This window comes from Sorex fumeus, unplaced genomic scaffold, assembly GCF_029834395.1.
Source record: "Sorex fumeus unplaced genomic scaffold, SorFum_2.1 ptg000093l, whole genome shotgun sequence".
Lineage (NCBI taxonomy): Eukaryota > Metazoa > Chordata > Mammalia > Eulipotyphla > Soricidae > Sorex > Sorex fumeus.
Genome location: NW_026606150.1, coordinates 693,619 through 711,606, shown reverse-complemented (window position 1 = coordinate 711,606; position 17,988 = coordinate 693,619). Strand labels below are relative to the sequence as shown.

General features: G+C 64.5%; 1 protein-coding gene across 7 annotated transcripts in view; it reads left to right on the top strand.

Annotated features, from left to right (window-relative positions):
- The first annotated feature begins 6,235 nt into the window (after positions 1 to 6,235).
- The window catches only part of SYT7 (synaptotagmin 7), a 60,132-nt gene continuing 48,379 nt past the window's right edge, over positions 6,236 to 17,988 (top strand). For 3 of the 7 annotated variants that reach the window (XM_056132053.1, XM_056132056.1, XM_056132051.1), the window contains exon 1: positions 6,237 to 6,461. In XM_056132053.1, coding sequence (XP_055988028.1) covers positions 6,431 to 6,461 — 31 coding nt within the window. In that variant the 5' untranslated portion in view covers positions 6,237 to 6,430. Of the gene's footprint in view, positions 6,462 to 17,988 lie in introns of all 7 variants that reach the window. The other 4 variants (XM_056132052.1, XM_056132054.1, XM_056132057.1 and 1 more) reach the window with 4 other exon arrangements.

The following is a 17,988-nucleotide window of genomic DNA, read 5'->3' as shown; positions in this document are numbered from 1 at the left end:
TTTCTTTCTTCTTTTTTTTTAGTGTTTTTAGTATTTATTTATTTTTTTTTCTTTTTGGCTCACACCTGGCGATGCACAGGGGTTACTCCTGGCTCTGCACTCAGGAGTTACTCCTAGCAGTGCTCAGGGGACCCTATGGGATGCTGGGAATCAAACCCGGGTCGGCCGCGTGCAAGGCAAACGCCCTACTCACGGTGCTATCGCTCCAGCCCCTTAGTATTGATTTTTAATTAAATTACATTTAGGGCTGGAGCGATAGCACCGTGGGTAGGGCGTTTGCCTTACACGCAGCCAACCCTGGTTCAATTCCTTCATCCCTCATGGAGAGCCTGGCAAGCTACCGAGAGTATTCCGCCCGTCTGGCAGAGCCTGGCCAGCTCGCCGTGACATGGAGCTGTTTTCGATATGCCCAAAACAGTAACACCAAGTCTCACAATGGAGATGTTACTGGTGCCCGGTGGAGCAAATCGATGAACAATGGGAGGACAGTGCTACAGTGCTAAATCAAATTTGCTTTTTTTGGGGAGAGGGGCCATACCCAGTGATGCTCAGGAATTCCTCCTGGCTCTGCACCCAGGAATTACTCCTGGCAGTGCTCAGGGTACCATATGGGATGCCAAGGATCGAACCTGGGTTGGCTGCGTGCAAGGTAAATGCCCTACCTGATGTGCTATTGTTCTGGCCCCGAGTATGTGTTTCGGAGCAGAAGATGGGTCCCCTGGGTTCCTTGGCTCTGGAAGGAGTCCAAGGCCAAATCAAGATTCAAGACCGACATCCCGGTGGTATAGACAGATAAATGAAGGCTCAGAAAGTTTGAGTGATAGACCCAGCTCACCTAGTCTGTAACCTGGAAGCCGAGGTGATGTCATGGGACAAACTGATAAGGGGGAGGGGGTGTCTCTCAGTCAATCTCAGGGTCCCCAAGATGCCACAGGCAGAGAGAATGGGTGGTTTTTTATTTATTTATTTTTTGCTTTTTTTGAATCACACCCAGCAATGCACAGGGGTTACTGATGGCTCATGGACTCAGGAACTACCCCTGGTGGTGCCCGGGGAACCATATGGGATGCTGGGAATCGAACCCGGGTCGGCCGCGTGCAAGGCAAATGCCCTACCTGCTGTGCTATCACTCCAGCCCTGAGAATAGGTGGTTTTAGAGGAGAGACTGGGATCCAGAATTGGAGGCGGGGCTTGGAGAAACTGCCCAGCAGGTAGGGCGCTGGTCTTACATACAGCTGGCCCCAGGTTCCCTCCCTGAGCACAGAGCCAGGAGTAAGCCCTGAGCATCACCTTTGGGTGAAGCCCCACCCCCCCAAAAAAAAAACCAAATATGAACGAAGAAAGGATTTGGCTGCAGCTAGGGTCATCCTAGGCGGAGACTCGCCAGCTGGAGGGGGGGTCCCGCTTCCTGCTTCCATCTCTGGGGCCTAGAAAACCAGACCAAAGGCACGCAGGAGGGAGGTCGAGGAGCCAGGATGACTGAGGAGTGAGAGGAGCGCTCAGACCGGAATCTGGATTATGGCAGAGGGTTGGGTGGGAGGGGCCGGACAAACGGCATTTGCCTTGCATGCGGCCTACCCTGGCTGATCAACACGGGGTGTAGCCCCACTCCCCCCACCCCGAAAAATACCTGGGACTGACTGGGGGAGAGGGGGAGGGAGGGACTTCTGGTTGGAGGCTGCGTCTGGCCCTGCAGCCTGGTCTGCGGACTGCCTTGGGGACACAGAGCGATGGAGAGAGAGCTGGGGGCTGGGTCCTCGGTGTCGGGGGCCACACCAGTTCCTGCCGTCTCCCCTACATGTCTTCCCAGTTCGTGTGGTGTCCTGATTGGGTCCGGGTCCCTGGGTCCCAGAGGCAGCAGTGGCCGCGTGGTCAGAAAGAGTGACAAAGGCAGGACCAGGATCATCATCATCATTATCATCATCTTCTTCTTCTTCTTCTTCTTCTTCTTCTTCTTCTTCTTCTTCTTCTTCTTCTTCTTCTTCTCCTTCTCCTTCTCCTTCTCCTTCTCCTCCTTCTCCTTCTCCTTCTCCTTCACCTTCTCCTCCTCCTCCTTCTCCTCCTCCTCCTCCTCCTCCTCCTCCTCCCTTTTCCTCCTCCTCTTCCTCTTCCTCCCTTTTCCTCCTCCTCTTCCTCTTCCTCCCTTTTCCTCCTCCTCTTCCTCTTCCTCCCTTTTCCTCCTCCTCTTCCTCTTCCTCCCTTTTCCTCCTCTTCCTCCTCCTCCTCTTCCTCTTCCTCCTCCTCTTCCTCTTCCTCCTCCTCTCCTCCTCTTCCTCCTCCTCCTCCTCTTCTTCTTCTTCTTCTTTTTTCTTTTTGCTTTTTGAATCACACCCAGCGATGCTCAGGGGTTACTCCTGGCTCTGCACTCAGGAATTACTCCTGGCTGTGCTCAGGGGACCATATGGGATGCTGGGAATCGAACCCGGGTTGGCCGAGTGCAAGGTAAACGCCCTCCCTGCGGTTGCTATCGCTCCAGCCCCAGGACCAGGTTCTTCCCTGGCTGTTACCTGCCAGCCCTAGTCTCTTGGTGCCCAGGCCACCCACCCCCACCCCCCCACCCAGGACGCTGCCAAGGGGCTCAGCAGAACACATACACACCGTGGGGCTCCACGGACCCCCGATTTTGTCCCCAGTCGGTGGCAGGTGGGCTGAGGCCATGACCGCAGCTGCCTGCGAGGCTGAGGCTCTGCCTCTTTTTCCCCTTCCCTGAGCTCCAGGCCTCTGCAGGGGAGGAAGGGGAAGGGCCGTGGGCCCTCAGGGCTGGCACGTGAAACCCTGCCTTCCGGCGTGTGTGCCAGCGGGCCCCGCCTTTACCCTGCATGGCAGCTCAGGGCAGGCTGGCGAGTGCCCGGCTGTGTCCCCCTGCATATGGAAGTTGGCGGGCAGAGGGGTGTGTCTGTTCTGTCTCCAGAGCACGGTCGGCTTTCTCAGCATTTTTATTAATAATTCAGCCCCTGGCCAAGAGAGCGGGGGTTGGGGGACGGGCGGGAGTGTGTGTTTGTGTGTGCAGACAGCAGACCAGGTAGGGGCCAGGGAGAGCCGCGCCTTCTGCCGTGACCTAGCAACAGAGCCCGGAGGCCTCAGGGGCCCTGTTGAGGAGTGCAGAGGCCGCGGAGGGACCGAAGCATCCCTCCTGCTTTCGGCGGCCGGCCCAGGGCACCAGATCGGAAACAGGCCTGAGGGGTCCGCGGCAGGCCACGCACGGGCGGTCCACGGGGAACTGGGTGCTGCCAGCAGTTCCTGCTACCTCATGGAACCTGCCACCTCATGGAACCTGGGACACGAACCTGCCACGTCATGGAAAACCACGCATGCGCACGCACACGCACACGCACACACGGGGCACACATGCGCACTTACGCACACATGTACATACACGGGGCATACACGTGCACGCGCACACACACGTGCACACACACACATACACACACGGCACACACACACATACACACACACGGCACACACACCCCGCACTGGTCTTTCTCCGAGGACACACCTGCTCCCACAGATTTCAGCTGCCCGCCGGGCCCTGCTGGCCAGTGGGAGACGGGAACCGGGTGTGGCCAAGATTTCTCTGAGTGGCCAGCAGGATGGTTCCTGGCGAGACGTTTGTGAGAACCGGGGAGCTTGTGTCCTCTCTGCTGAGCACAAACAAAGACCCGCAGAGGCACCCAGGGCCCATCAAGACTAAGTTCTAAGCTCCCAGCACCATCTTCAACGCTCCCACCCTCTCCCCTCATTAAACCTTTATAACCCAAGGAATCAGCTGTGATCAGTTCCTGCCGGGGACGGAACTGCACCCCGACAAAGTGACGGAGGCCCGAAGGGAACCTCAAAGCTTTTTGGGGGGAATCCAAGATGCAGCAAGAAATGGTGAGGAGTAGGCGAGAGGGGAAGTTGGCAGTGCTGGGGGCCTCCTCCTGGTTCTGGGCTCACCCCTGGCAGTTGATGGGGACCATGCATGGTGCTGGGGGTACCAGCCGGCCGGTGTGGGGTGTCAGGGCAGTGCCTTCAGCCAGGCCCCCTCTCTCTGGATCACAGGTGAGGAAACATCGGGAACCACTTGGGAATCCTGATGCCACGAGGCTCTCAGTTTCCAAACTTTATCCCCGGGGTTTCAGCTAGGGTGTCTGAGGGACTATGGGGCTCAGGAACAGGGGATTCTCCCTGGTTGCCCTCGCTTAGATCACCGGGTCACTGTCCTCTGCTCTGGAGGCCTGACCTCCACCATCTGTCACCTGGTCCCCACCCAGAGTCCTCCACTCTGAAACGCACCTACACAGACCTGCTGAGTTGAGGAGATGAGCCCTAGTCGGGCCCCTCTGTCCTCTCAGGGGCCGGGTAGGGAGGTTGCTGACCTGGGACCCTTTCCAGGGGGGCCCATGGATGGGATGATAGGGACTGGGGGGGCCCCGGGGAGGGACACCATGATGGGTAGGACAGATGGGGAGGGGTACATTGTTGGCTTTTTCCCAGGCCCAGGAGAGAGGTAGCTGGGGAAGAAATGGGAACAGCTGGGTCTGGAGACCCCGGGGCTCCTAGCCTGCTGGCTTGGTTTTGGGGGGAGGCTGCTGAAAGGGGGTGATGGGTCATGCCTGGGCCTCAGCTGTGTGGCGGTGAGGATGGCTGCCGGGCAGGGAACGGGACCAAGACCGGAGATGCGAGCGACTGAGTTCCCCACCCGCCGAGGAACCGGCGCAGAAACTACAGCTGCTCCTTCCCCTTCCATTTTTAATTAGAACATTCAATCCAAGGAAATCTGTTCTTCCCAGAACAGCATTCACGGAGCTTTGCTTAGGGGAATTTCTTTATCTGTTTCTCCACCGGAAAGGCTGTGGGTGGAGGTGTGTGTGTGTGAGTGTGTGTGTGTGTGTGTAAAAGAGGCTTCGTGTCAGTTCAAGGGGACGTGGGGTGTGTGTGTGTGTTTCGTGTGTGCGTGTGGATGTATGTGCGTGTGCATGTGTGTGTGTGCTGGGGACACACCTGAGACAGAGATTTGTCCCTGTGGGCGCTGGCCCTATGACAAGGTAGACGGGTGGCGGCCACCAACTGCGCTGTATAAAGTCAGGTGAGTGGGTTTTCGGGTGCGTCCTTAGCTCTGGGACCCCACCACAATGGGCAGGGTGCTGGCAGTGGGGGGTGCAGAAAGGGGTGAATGTGTATGTGTGTTTTGGGGGGGGCTGGTCTTGCCTCCTGCCTTACCCACTTAGTACAAGACAAGGGCAGGGCAGGTGGGGGCTGTGGAGTGCGTTTGAGCCTGTGGGTGTGTTGGTGAGATGCAGCTGGGTAGGTCTGTGTGTGTGTGTGTGTGTGTGTGTGTGTGTGTGTGTGTGTCTGTCTGTCTGTCTGTCTGTGAGGAAGAAAGGACCCCAGAAGCAAACTGGGCAGAGAAGGGACTCTGGCCAGCTCCCCCCCCCCCCCACCAGATCTGGACCAGGCAGAGCTCCGAGAGGACCCTCCACGCGACTGGGACGGAGGGTGCGCCCAGGAGGCTCTCCATCCAAGCCCCCTAAGCGCAGACACCGGAAAAGGGGCGGGCGCAGCGGGGCCGGCGCCGACGCCCAGCGCTTTTCTGCGCTTTCCTGGGGGTGGGAGGGAGCGTGGTGGGGGGGGAGGGAGCGTGGTGGGGCCCGTCCCCCGGGCGCGGGTGGAGCTCGCGCCGGGCTCCGCGCGCGCGGCTCGCCGCCGAATCCGCTCCTGGCTTTCGCGCGCACCGGCCCGTCCCCCGCCCTCCCACCCCACTCTCCTCCCCGCCCCTCCGCCTGGTGCCCCGCGCAGCCCAGCTGAGCCCCGAACCGACGCCCCGGAGCGCCCCCGCGGCGCGCAAAAAAACCCGGAGCGGCGCGGGCGCGGGCGCGGGGCGGAGGGCCCCCCGGAGGAGGCGGCGGCCGGCGGGGCGTCCCGGGCCGGGGCGGCGCGCAGTGCGGCGGGGCCCCGCGGGGCGGCTCCGGGCTGCAGGGCGGCGCGCGGCCGGCAGCGGGCAGCAGCGCGGCGGGCACGGGCGCGGGCGCGGGTGGGGACGCGGGCGGGGGCCGCGGCGGCAGCGGGCGGTGCCGGCGGAGCCCCGGGCGCGCTCCCACACGCGCTCACACACGCACACACGCGGCCTCGTACACACACACGCACGCACGCGCACACACACACACACACACACAGAGGCGCACACACACGCGCGCGCGCGCGCACACACACGCGCGCACATACACACGCGCGCACACACTCGCGCGCGCGCGCGCACACATACACGGGCCGCGCAGGCCGGAGGGAGGCGGCTCGGCGCTGGCGGGCGGCCCCCGCTCCCCGCAGCCCGGCTCGGTGCCCTCGGACCCGCCCCCGGGGGTCGCCCGGCCCCATGCCCTGCAGCGGCGGCGGAGCGGCGCGCCGCGGGCGGCTCTGAGCAGCCCGGAGCCGGCCGGCGACCAGGGGGACCATGTACCGGGACCCGGAGGCGGCCAGCCCAGGTAAGCGCGGCCCCGCGCCGGGGGGCTGCAGCGCGTGCCCCCCGCCCGCCCGCCCGCCCAGGGCCATCCTCTCCCCCTCCCGGAGCGGCCGCGGCTCGGACCCGGCGCTGGCTTCGCTGTGTCCCCTCCGGGGCCTCCCCCCCTCCACCCCCCACACACACACCCCGCCATCCCCCGGCAGCCCAAGGACAACGTGTGTGGCGGAGCGCGGAGCCGTGGGGCCCCCCGCGGGAGCGGGGCAGTGCCCCGAGGGGCGCCCCCCGGGGCCCGCAGCACCAGTGTTCCCCGGGCTCCGGCGCTGGGGGGGACCCCTAGGACCAGAGCACGGGCAGCTGCGGGGCCAAGGTTGTGGGCACCCGCGGAGCGGAGTGGCATTGGCGGTGCCAACTGTGAATTCAGAGGGTGCCAGGGCGCAAGTGGGAATCCGGGGCGGCGGGGCGCGGCCGGGGGGCGCCGCAGGAGCTGGGTGGGGGGATGGAAGCAGGGGTCCCTGAAGGGAAAGGGGGCAGGGATGGGGGGGGGACCAGAGGAGTGCCAGGGGGACCTTCTCCAGGCTTGGGGAGGGGGGATGCGTAGAGCCCCAAACTCAGTCCAGCGCCCTCGTCGGGGCGGCGGGGAGGGGTCGCGCGCTCCCAGCGGCGATGCCCCCTGCACCCCCTCCTGGGAGTGGCCCGCGCCTGGGCAGCTCAGCTGGGTCCTGGCGGCCAAGCCTCCAAGTGTTTCCTTCTTCCTGGGGAAATGGCTCTGCCATCTATCTCCTCCCCGGCGCCGCCGCCTCCCCACGCAGTGCCCACCTGTAGGCTGGTCCCCTGCAGTTGCCGCTGGGGCTGTCACCGCTCCCACCCGGGACCCCCACCCCCCACCCATCGACTCTGCCAGTTCTGGCTTGGGGGGGGTGTCCCCACTTGGAGCTCTCTCTCTCTCTGCTCCCCGAAAGCACCTCATCCCCTGGGAAGCCGAGGTCCCTTCCTGGGGCTGGGGGGACACTTAAGACCCCCAAGAAGTAGTCAACTCTTTCCTTGCAGTGCTGGGGAGACCCTGGGCACAACCTCCTCCCAGCTGTTGGGCTTAAGGGCAAAAGAGATTGTCTTGTCCTGGAGCCTTGCGACCATCCATGGCCCTGCGGGGAATGATGGCTGCTTTGTGGGGGGCCCCTTCACCTCCGACCCTGACTCTGCCCGCTCCCAGCCCTCGGACCCGCTCCTCCTCCCAGCTGTCACTCGCTGAACCCACAACCCATTTCTGGGGGACCATGAGCCCCCCTCTGGTTGGGCACCCTCCCCCGCCAGTCAGACCGGTGGCCCCGGCGGGCTGTGTCCTGCCCACAGCCTGGCCCCTGACTCTCCCCCTACCCCCCATACCCCCCCCCACACCTCACCCCTCTCCCCAGGTGCCAGCTCAACCCGCAGGGCGCAGGGCCAGGGAGCGGCACCCCTAGACCATTCCTTGCCTTCTGGTTTGGGGAGCAATTCTGACACACTGCAGGGTCAGCAGTGCCCGAAGCAGGCACCCCTCAAACTCCCGGCCGGGCTGCCAGGAAACTTCTCCCTGAGTGGGCGGGGGGGGGGGGGTTGGGGGGGGCTGGGTCAGCAACCCGCCACAGGGCGGAGTCTTGCTGAGACCCTGCACCCCTGGGGCTTCTGAGGGGCTCGAGATGCCCCCTCCTGTTAGCCATGATGTGGCCAGCAAGGGAACCAGCTCTCTCCTCCTGTTCACCAAATCGCCTCCCCCTGGGTTCCTGTTTCTCTGCCCCGGCTCCCCTTGACTGGCAGCGGTGGGAGTGAGGAGCGCGGAACCCCCCGGGGTTCCCTCTGGACCCTCTGGTGGGAACACCTGTGGCCTCATCCTTGGTGGCGACCAGTGTCGTCGACTCCCGTCCTCGCCCAGTCCTGTGCCCCCGGGCTGGTTCCCTAGGGCCCCTGGAGCGCCCCCTGCCTGCTGGTTCCCTTGCTGGTCACATCATTGCTTCGACACTGGCCCTCCCCTCCTCCCCTGGCTGTCCTCTCCCTGGTCCTTGTCAGTCAGGGGCAGTGGGGGACAGGCCAGCCCCTTCCCACACTAGCCCATGAGCTTTTGCTCCAAAGTCTCCCCAGCACCCCTCCCCCTGCCCGGCCTGTAGTGACCCCAACTCCTGCCCTGCAGGCTGGGCTAGACAGGGCACCCCCCCACCCCCAGACACCCAGCCTTCAGCCGGGCCTCGGCCCTGGTTGTGGCCCGGCCTCCTGGTGTCCCACAAGTCCATGCCCGGGCGGGCAGGGCCTCGGCAGGCCTGCAGGGGTCAGCGTTGCAGTGGGCAGGCGGCGGCGGCAGGCAGGCAGCTGGGAGGGAGAGGTGACCTTGTGAGGAGCGCCGGGCTAGGCCGGACTCCAGAGTCCCCGGGCAGCGACTCTGGGGGAGCTTGGGACCCTCCATCCTCCTCTCGGCTCCGACCCTGTCCCCCCCACCTCCGGGGGCAGCACGGACAGCCTCCGGGTCTGCATCTCCTGTCAGGGGGCTGTCCTAGGGGTGCCGTCCTGGGGAGCATCCCTGAGGACAGTGTCCAGGAAGGGGGTCTTGCCTCACGGGGCCCCAGGAGACCTGAGCAAGATACCTCCGGCGGGGCCCATGTTCCGTGCAGAGGCCCTGGGGCCATCTGTGGTACAGGAATTGGGGGGTACCGTGGAGTGAACAGACAAGGGGGGCTAAGAGGCTAAGAGGGGCTTAGGAGTCAGGATGGAGCTGGGGGGGGGGTGTCTCACGGGGACCATTTCATCCACAGCTTCGCCTGCCCTGGCCGGCAGCCTGGGCTTGGGTGGGGTCTAGACAGAGCACCTGGTCCAGGAGGGGCTGAGCCCGTGATGGGGGCGCTGGCCAGCGCCTCCCTACTACCACCCACCACCACCAGAGATGTGTTACCCGGGAGGCAGGACCCCCGTGCCGTGAGATGGCCCTGAGGGGCCTGGCTGACACACAGCCTTGCCGCCGCACGTCTGGGGCTGGAGAGACCGGGGCCAGGCTGGCACCGTCACGCCAGCAGGTGAGCTGGGAGGGACAGTGAACAGGTGGGGGTCAGGTGAGCACAGACAGATCCCCCCGGACTTCTTCCAGGAGGCACTGAGCACCCCCAGGGGCCCCTCTAGGCTGTTCTGGCTCCCTAATTCCCACCCCCCACCGCAGTCCTGGAGATCTGGAGGAAAATGGGGTTGAGCTGGGGGAGGGGAGAGTGGTGGGAGTTTCCCCTCCTCCCCCCACCCCTGCTCTCCTGGGGACTCCGAATCCTTATTGAATCCGATGGACCATTTTCAATAATGGCTTACCCAGGGAACTGAGGTCCGGAAGAGCCGGGAAAGGGAGTGTGGGCGGGGGGGACAGTCAGAGGACCAGCTCAGGCTGCAAGAGGCACCTCCTGGCCGAGCAGACCTCGTCAGAGGCACCGAGTCACTCCAGGTGGGCCGGAGCCAAGTGCCCGGCTGCGGGGGCAGTGGCCAGCAGCCGACACATGTGGCTGTGGCCGGGTCATCCCTGTCTGCTGGGACGGTCACTAGTCTGGCTCGGTGCCCAAGCCAAGCTCATGCCAGCCTCGGCCCCAGTGCCCGTTGGCCTTGCCAGGGAAGCCCAGCCAGTGGTGCCAGGGGGACGATGCCAGGTCCATCATAGGCACGGGTGTCCCTGACCCTCCGGGCGACCGGTCAGCCCAGCTGAGGCCCCATCCAGCTCGCGTCCGCTGGGCCAGAGCCTCTCACCCAGCAGAATTCCCCAAGGCTGGCGGCGGAGTTGGCAGCCGGCTTGGGACCTGTGGATGGGCTGGATGGAGCCCAGAGGTGTGCGCCCGGGTGTCTGGGCGGTGGGCTGGCACCCGGGGTCCGGGGTCGGCCAGCTCGTGCTCTCCCACTCCCTCCCGGGAGGAGCTGGGCATTCGGGAGGGGCTGGGGCTGGTGCCAACTTAGCTCGTGGGGGGCGTGGAGGACTGATAACATCTGCACGTTCGAATGTGTGTATCTGTGTGTGTGTGTGTGTGTGTGTGGCAAGGGGGATGGCAGCGGGGCCCCCCATGGGCTGGGAGGTTTGTGTGCCGGCTGTCCAGTTCTGTGCATGCGCCGGGCAGCTGGCCGGCCAGTCTCACTGAGCGCGCGGGGCCCCAGTAAACAGCGGCTAATGAGTATGTTTGTAGTGAGACGCCTCGAGGTGCCCCGGGAGCCACCGCGGCTGCCTGGGGGAGGGGCGGTCCCCGCGTCGCGCCCTCCCCAGGGGGGGGGCCCTGCCTGGCCCTGCCACACCCTCCCACCTGCCCGTGGCCGCCTCCCTGCGCCCGCCGTGGTGCTGATGCTGTCTCAGCGCGTGGGGGCGGCGCCGTGGGGGCTGGTTTGGCGCGAGTGTGCGTGTGCGTGCGTGTGTGTGTGTGTGTGTGTGTGTGTGTGTCTTGCGGGGCCCCTGCCCTCCCTCAGATCCCTGAGAGGGTGCCTCCTCCCCCCCACCCCACCCCCCGACACCTGCCTCCCGGGCCTGTCTCTGTTCTTTTTGGCTGCCGGAGCTTCTGGCGTTGGGGGGCCCTGCGAGTGGGGTGGTCCCTCTGCCCGGCACGGGAAGGACAGGTCTGTGCTCCAGTCCCGAGGGCTCCCCCCCCGTGAGACAAGGGGGAGAGGAGGCCAGGGGTCTCTGCGAAGACGGGGGCCGCCGAGGGGTGGCACTGGCGGGGGCGCGGGGGGCGCGCAGGGGGCGCGGGGTGGGGGACGCGGGAGTCCGGCCGAGGCCAGGGGCCGTGCTGGCCAGCGTTGCCGAGGAGAGAGCTGTGTGGCTAATGTGTCCAATTAAATTACTTCAGCCCGGCCGCAGCGGCAGCTCCCGGCGGGGCCCTGGGTACAAATTGGATCCGTCTCATTACCACAGGGTGGTGGCAGCGGGGGCCAGGGAGCGGGTGGCCAGCCCCGCCCACGGCCCCCCCACTGACCTCTCCCGCCCAGGCCCGCCCCGGGGGCCCCACTGCCCCCTCGCCCCGGGGGGGGGGGCTCCTCCCTCCCACCCACTCCCAGGTATCCTGCGTACCCTCCCTGCCGTCCCCATGAGCACGGGGTGCTCCTGCCTTAGAGGGACCCCCACCCCAGCCCAGGACACCCTCCCCCTCACCCCACACACCACACCCTCTCGCCTCCTTGGCCAGAACTCCCACCCGGTTCAAGGCTCTGCAGGTTTGCCGCGTGCTTGGTAGGTACCGAGCGTTTGGTGGGTGCGAAGTGCTTGGTGGGTGCTAAGCGTTTTGTGGGTGCTGTGCTGAGCGCTTGATGGGTGCTGGTGCTTGGTGGGTGCTGAGTGTTTGGTGGGTGCTGTGCTGAGTGCTTGGTGGGTGCTGGTTGCTTGGTGGATGCTGAGAGTTTGGTAGGTGCTGAGTGCTTGCTGGGTACTGAGTATTTGGGTGGGTGCTGAATGCTTGGTGGATGTTGAGTGGTGGGTGTTGAGAGTATGCTAGGTGCTAAGTGTTTGGTGGGCACTGAGTATTTGGTGGGTGCTGAGTGTTTGGTGGGTGTTGAGTGCTTGGTGGCTGTTGAGAATTTGGTAGGTGCTGAGTGCTTGGTGGGTACTGAGTGTTTGGTGGGTGCTGAGTGCTTGGTGGATGCTGAGAGTTTGGTAGGTGCTAAGTGCTTGGTGGGTGCTGAGCGCTTGGTGGGTGCTGAGTGCTTGGTGGGTGCTGAGCGTTTGGTGGGTGCTGAGTGCTTGGTCGGTGCTGATGCTTGGTGGGTGTTGAGCGTTTGGTGGGTGCTGAGTGCTTGGTCGGTGCTGATGCTTGGTGGGTGCTGAGCGTTTGGTAGGTGCTGAGTGCTTGTTGGGTGCTGAGTGTGTCCCAGGCTGACTGCCATGAATGAGCTCCAACTGACTCCTGGCAAGCTGGTCCTTGCTGCCGGGTTGCAGGTGCGGGAACCTCCAGCCTCGGCCTCCGCCTCTGTGAAATGGGCCCGTGCAGGGTTCCTCCCTCCACGGGGGGCCGGAGGACAAGGCGTGCCGCGATGGGAAACGCCTCCAGCAGCCGCCCGGCACGTAGTAAACACTCAGCAATGGCAGCTGTTCTCCACGTTGCGGGGCCCTGAGTGATTGATGTGTGGGATGAGGGTTCCGGAAGCTCTGAGGACATGCCTGTTTCAGCCCTGCTGGAGGAGGAGCCAGGAGGGCTTCCCTGAGGTGGTGTCCAGGCGCCCTGGCCCACGGAGGGGATGTCTGCTGTGCTCCGGGCATCCCCGCCGACATGCCGTAGCTGACCCACGGCCCCGGAAGGGGAATTGTGTCCTGACAAGTCAGTTTGGGAGTCTAGCCACGCTCCGGACCCAGAGCCTAGGATTTTGAAGGATGAATAAGAGTTTGGGGTGAGCAGTGTTAGGGACTGCCAGATGTGCTCAGCCAGTCGGGGCAGCAGTGGGGCTGGGCCGTGGTGGGAGAGGCCTGTGGGGACAGGCGCAGGGGTGAGGAAAGGGAGGCCGGTCCAGGTCCTGAAGTGGGAAAACGGGTTTGTTTGGGTGTTTTTTTCTTGTTTGCATGTTTGTTTTCATCTCTGGGGGAGGCACATCCGTCAGTGCTTGGGGCTCTTCTGGTCATGTCGGGGGCTCATATTTGGGGCCAAGAGTCAAACCAGGGTCCACTGCATGCAAGGCCGAGTGCCTGCCCCTTTGGCTCGGTCTCCGGCCCCTGGTTTGCCTGTTCTCAGAGGTGCCCCCCTCACAGTGCTCACGGCACAGGGCGCCAGCAGGGACTGGGCAGGCGTCTCGTCCCACTTGCTTGGGCGGTGGGAGCAGGCAGGGGGTCACGTCCGGGCAGATGCCCTCATACCCGGACGTGGGCAGCGCACGTGCATGTGTGTCTGTGTGTCTGTCTCTGGGTCTCCAGGTTCATGGATCCGTGGGCCTGTGCGTCTGTGGGCCCGTGGGTCCTTGTGTGGGCCGGGAGCCGGGAGGTGGGGGGCGGGGGCCTTGTAGCCCCCCATACCTTCGCTAGGGACATGCCATCCTGGGGCATTAAGGATTAAGCGGGCATCCTGGTCCAGAGGGACTTTGGGGCGCCCCCTGGACGAGCACAGGAAGGACAGCAGCCCGGAGGGGGGAGGTGAGGAGGGGTGTCCCTAGACACCTGAGGGAGGGGCGGTCCAGAGACCCCCACCACTCCTGACAGATGTCCTGCATTTCCGCTTCACCGAGGAGGCAGCGTTCTGGGGAAACCGAGGCCGGAATCACCAGCTCCTTCAGCACGGTAGGGCTGAGCTCTCCAGTGCCACGCGAGCCCGGGCCTGGGTGCCAACCGAGAGAGCGGCACTGCCCGGCACCGCCCTCAGCCCACTGGGCGCCCCGCCAGCCTGTCTCTCGGCCCATCTCGTGGAAGGAGGCCCGGCGGGCGGGCGGCGGCGGTGACAGCAGCACTGTGGCCTCGGAGGGGTCCCCCCAGGCTCCCTGTTCTCACGCTCCCGGAGCAGGGCAGAGCCTCCCTCCCTCACGCCGTCCTTCTTGGAAGGAGGTTCTCGGGCGGGTGGGCAGGAGGGACCCCACCACCACCCACCCCCCCACTCCGCGCACGCGTGGCCCCTCTGGTCCCGAAGGAGCCCGGTGAATCGGCTGAGCGTGTCCCCACCCCCTCCCTCCCGCCCCGGCCCCCGCCTGCTTGGGGAGGTGTGAAGAGAGTGATTTCACAGCCTGTCAGCTGAGGCCTAAAAATACCCAGAACTCAGAGTCGCTTGGGCAGGGGGAGGAGAGAGCAGGGACCAGGCACGGGTGGGGGGCGGCACCCATTCTGCCCGGAAGTCCCAGCAGACCCTCTTGCCTGACCCCCACGGGAAATCTGCAGGGGGACAGGCTGCAGATTGCCTGTCTCTGAACGCACACCCCAATGGTGGGCCCCGCCTGAGCCTGGTCCCCAGCGCCCGCCGGAACCCCTCACCACCGCCGCCCGCCGCCACCCCCGCACCTGGCTGGCATCTCTGGGCCAGGGCCCGCTTCCTCCCGGCCCGGGGCCCGCTGGGGGGGAGGCGTGAGGAGCCCCGGTGGATGGGGCCGCCGGCAGGTGTGAGCGGTGACGTCAGGGGGTTGAGGAGAAGGGGTGTGGTGGCACACGTCATGGCCACGTGGCTGGGAGCCGGAGCCCCGAGCACCCGCCCACGAGCCTGCCGGCTCCCCGGGGGGGGGGCTGTGTGTGTGTGTGTGTGTGCGTGTGTGTGTGTGTGCATGCGCGTGCCCGCCGGCCGCTCACTCCCTGACTCCTGCGGGTGCTGGCACCTGGGTGCAGGTTGGCCAGGTGGTACTGGGCGGAGACCCCGTGTCACAGGCTTGTGCCCAGGGATCCAGGCGTGGTGAACTGGGTCCAGCCAGAGTCCAGAGCTCCAAGGCCCAGGACACTCGGTGGGTACCTTTAGCTCAGGGTGCCTCAACCCCTGCCCCAGCTTCAGACTGCGGGGGGCTCCGACGTGTGACTGTGGGTCGGCTGCTCGCAACTGCCCACCCTGGAATTAATAGCAGTTAACGCAGGTGGGCGCAGACAGGCTCTGAGGCCCTGGGCCTGATGCCACAGACCCAGAGAGGGCGGCCCACCTGCCCAGAGACACACAGTAAGTCGCTGGCAGGGCCAAGGGCACAGCCCAGGCCCCAGGGGCAGAAATTCTTGAACACGCCTACAGCACCCCCTCTCGGAGGCCAGAGCCCCCCAGCACACACAGGGCTGTAATCAAGGTCCAGAATCTTGTGGGACTGCAGTGGGGGGACGTGTGTCAGGAAGCTGTGGGTCTGAGTACCTCGTGCTTAGGCTGTGGCCAGCCGTGGCCAGTGTGGCCAACCTCCTGAGACCCCGTCCACGCGTGACCAGCCCTGGCCAACCTTTTGAGACCCCATCTACACGTGGCCAGCTGAGGCCAGCCTCCTGAGACCCCGTCTACATGTGGCCAGCCATGGCCAACCTTTTGAGATCCCCGTCCACGTGTGGCCAGCCATGGCCAGCCTCCTGAGACCCCGCCACACATGCGGCTGCTTCTCAAGGCTTCTGTGGGCACTCGGCCCCTTCTTTCTCCCCAGGCCACACCACACGTGCTTTCCAGGGCTGTCACGGGGAAGGGGGTGGGGGTCCCCCAGGGCCCATCCTTACACCTAGTAAATGCTCTTCAGGGTCCCCGCAGGACCCCCTTCCCCCGAGTGCTTGTCCGTGTGCGCCCTCCCTTCCCATCCACCCCCACCCCAGCCTGTCGGGTCTGGGCTACTGATCCTATGGCCCTGGTACCTGAAGCCCCCGGGGACCCCCCTCAGCGGTCACTGCTGTTTGACCTTGGCCAGGCCACCCCTGCCGGGGTCCGGGAGCGCATCCCTCAGCATCCAGTGCCAAGACCTGTCTTGGGCTGAGCTGCTGTGTCTCCCCGGGGTTGGGGGAAGAGGGGGTGCAGGCTGCCCGGGGCGGGGGTGGGCTGGGCTGCCTGGAGGCCTCGAGGCTGCGTGCCTGCCCCCCTCCCCCCCCCCCCCCGCACCTGTGGCTGCGTAGGAGGGCATATGCTGCCGGCCACTGACATTGGGGGAGACTCAAGGACAGTGACGTGGAGAGAACCCTTCTCCCGTCCCGTCCCCCCACTGCCGGGGCTCTCTCCTTCCTGCCGCCTCTCCTCCAACTCCCCCTCCGGTCCCCCCCCCCCAGCCGGCTTCCTTGCTCCTTCCCCTTCCTGGAGCCTCCTTCATGCTCCAGGGTGCGTCCTGCCCCCCCTCCATCTGCAGAGAGGGGATCTCTGCCCCCCTCTTCCCTCCGGCTGCTTCCCGACCTTCCTCCTCCCTTTTCCTGCCTTCTGTGGCGTTTCTCGGCAACTTCCTGTCCCCACGGCAGCGGTAGCTCCCACAGCCCCCACCACCGCACCCCCACCGGTCCCTCTCCCGTTCTGGGGGCCCGCCTGGGCTCCTCCTTCTGGGGTCCCAAGACCCGCCTCCGTCCCCCTTTTCAGCCCCTGCCTCCCACCTCCTTTTTTTTTTTAAATTCTGTTCTGGTTTTGGATTTGGGGGGAGGGCACACCTGCTGGTGCTCAGGCTAACTCCTGGCTCGGCTGCTCAGGGATCCTTCCTGGCAGGGCTCGGGGCTGGCTGCGAACACAGCCCAGCCCAGCGCTGTGACCCCTGTGTTGCTGTTTCTTGGACCCAGACTCTCCCCGCCAGCTTCCCACCTCCGGATTTCCTCCCCCACCCCCAGAAGGCACCTCTGACCCCAAATTTCAGCAACACTGCTCCTCCCCACCCTGACCCCTGAGAGCCAGGGAAAGGGGGTCAGCCCGGGGGCCCTGGGACCGACAGTCTGGCCTCCTAATTAGCAGGAGGTAATTGCCTGGGAAAAGAATTCCATTCCCACCACAGAGGCCCCAGGCTCCCGCTTAGCTCTGGGCTCTGAGCTGCCTCGGGCAGGCAGAAACAGAGAAAGGGAGCCGTGGGGGGAGGGCCCCCAAGACCTCCCCCTTCCACGAGAACTGGCCCCCCCCCCCCTGCTGTGTATCAGGAGACCTTCTGAGCGCTGGCTCTGCTCTTCAGACTTCGCCCCTGGACCCGGTGTTTTCTCTGCCCTGAGGGGAGACAGGGACAGGGCTGACCCCCTCACCTGTCTGCCTGCTGGGTCCCTCTGGGTGGTGGTTGTGTGTGTCACGTGACTCCTATCACGTCCCAGGTGTGCGCCGAACCTGGCAGTGGGCGTGCGGGGCTCCGCGCCATATCTCAGGGCGGTGGGCGGTAAGGTGATTGGATTTCAGCTCCGGGGAAGCTCACACCCGGGTGTTTTCAGTCCCAGCGTTGGTTTAAAGCCTTCTCCGGGAGCCTCGCTGTACTCCCAAATTTGGCTTAAGATCTGCGAAGGTCATGTGATGGAGTCCGGTCAGGGTAGACCAAGTTGGTTTCCATGATGCTCTAGCCCTGCCGTTGGCCTCTCCTCCTCTCTGTACCCCACTTTCCCATCTTTTTTTTTCTTTTTGGGTCACACCCGGCGATGCTCAGGGGTTACTCCTGGCTCATGCACTCAGGAATTGCTCCTGGCGGTGCTCAGGAGACCATATGGGGTGCTGGGAATCGAACCTGTATCAGTCATGTTGGCTGTGTGCAAGGCAAACGCCCTACCCACTGTGCTATCACTCCAGCCTCCCATCTTTTTTTTTTTTTTGGTGGGGAGGAACATCTGGCAGTGCTCAGGGCTTCCTCCTGACTCGGTGCTCAGGGATCGCTCCTGACAGGGCTGCAGTGCTCAGGGGACCCTAAAGGGTGCCGGGGATCGAACCCAGGTCGGCCGTGTGAAAGGCAAATGCCCTTACCTGCTGTACTATTGCCCCGGCCCCACCTTCCCCGTCTTTAGGATGTTGACCTTGGCATTTCCTCCAAGTGGCAGGGTTTGGGGGTGCTGGCAGGCCAAAGGAGATCATATTTGCAGAGCTCTTAGCAGAGGGCCTGGCCTAAGTGAGTGCTCAGTAAATGCCATTAGCGCTGGTTACTGTTAGAGAAGCCTTTCCTCGTTCCCCGTCAGGGTTCAGAGAAGCCGTGACTGGGGTTTAGTTTTAATTATTGTTATTTTTTTCTTTCAT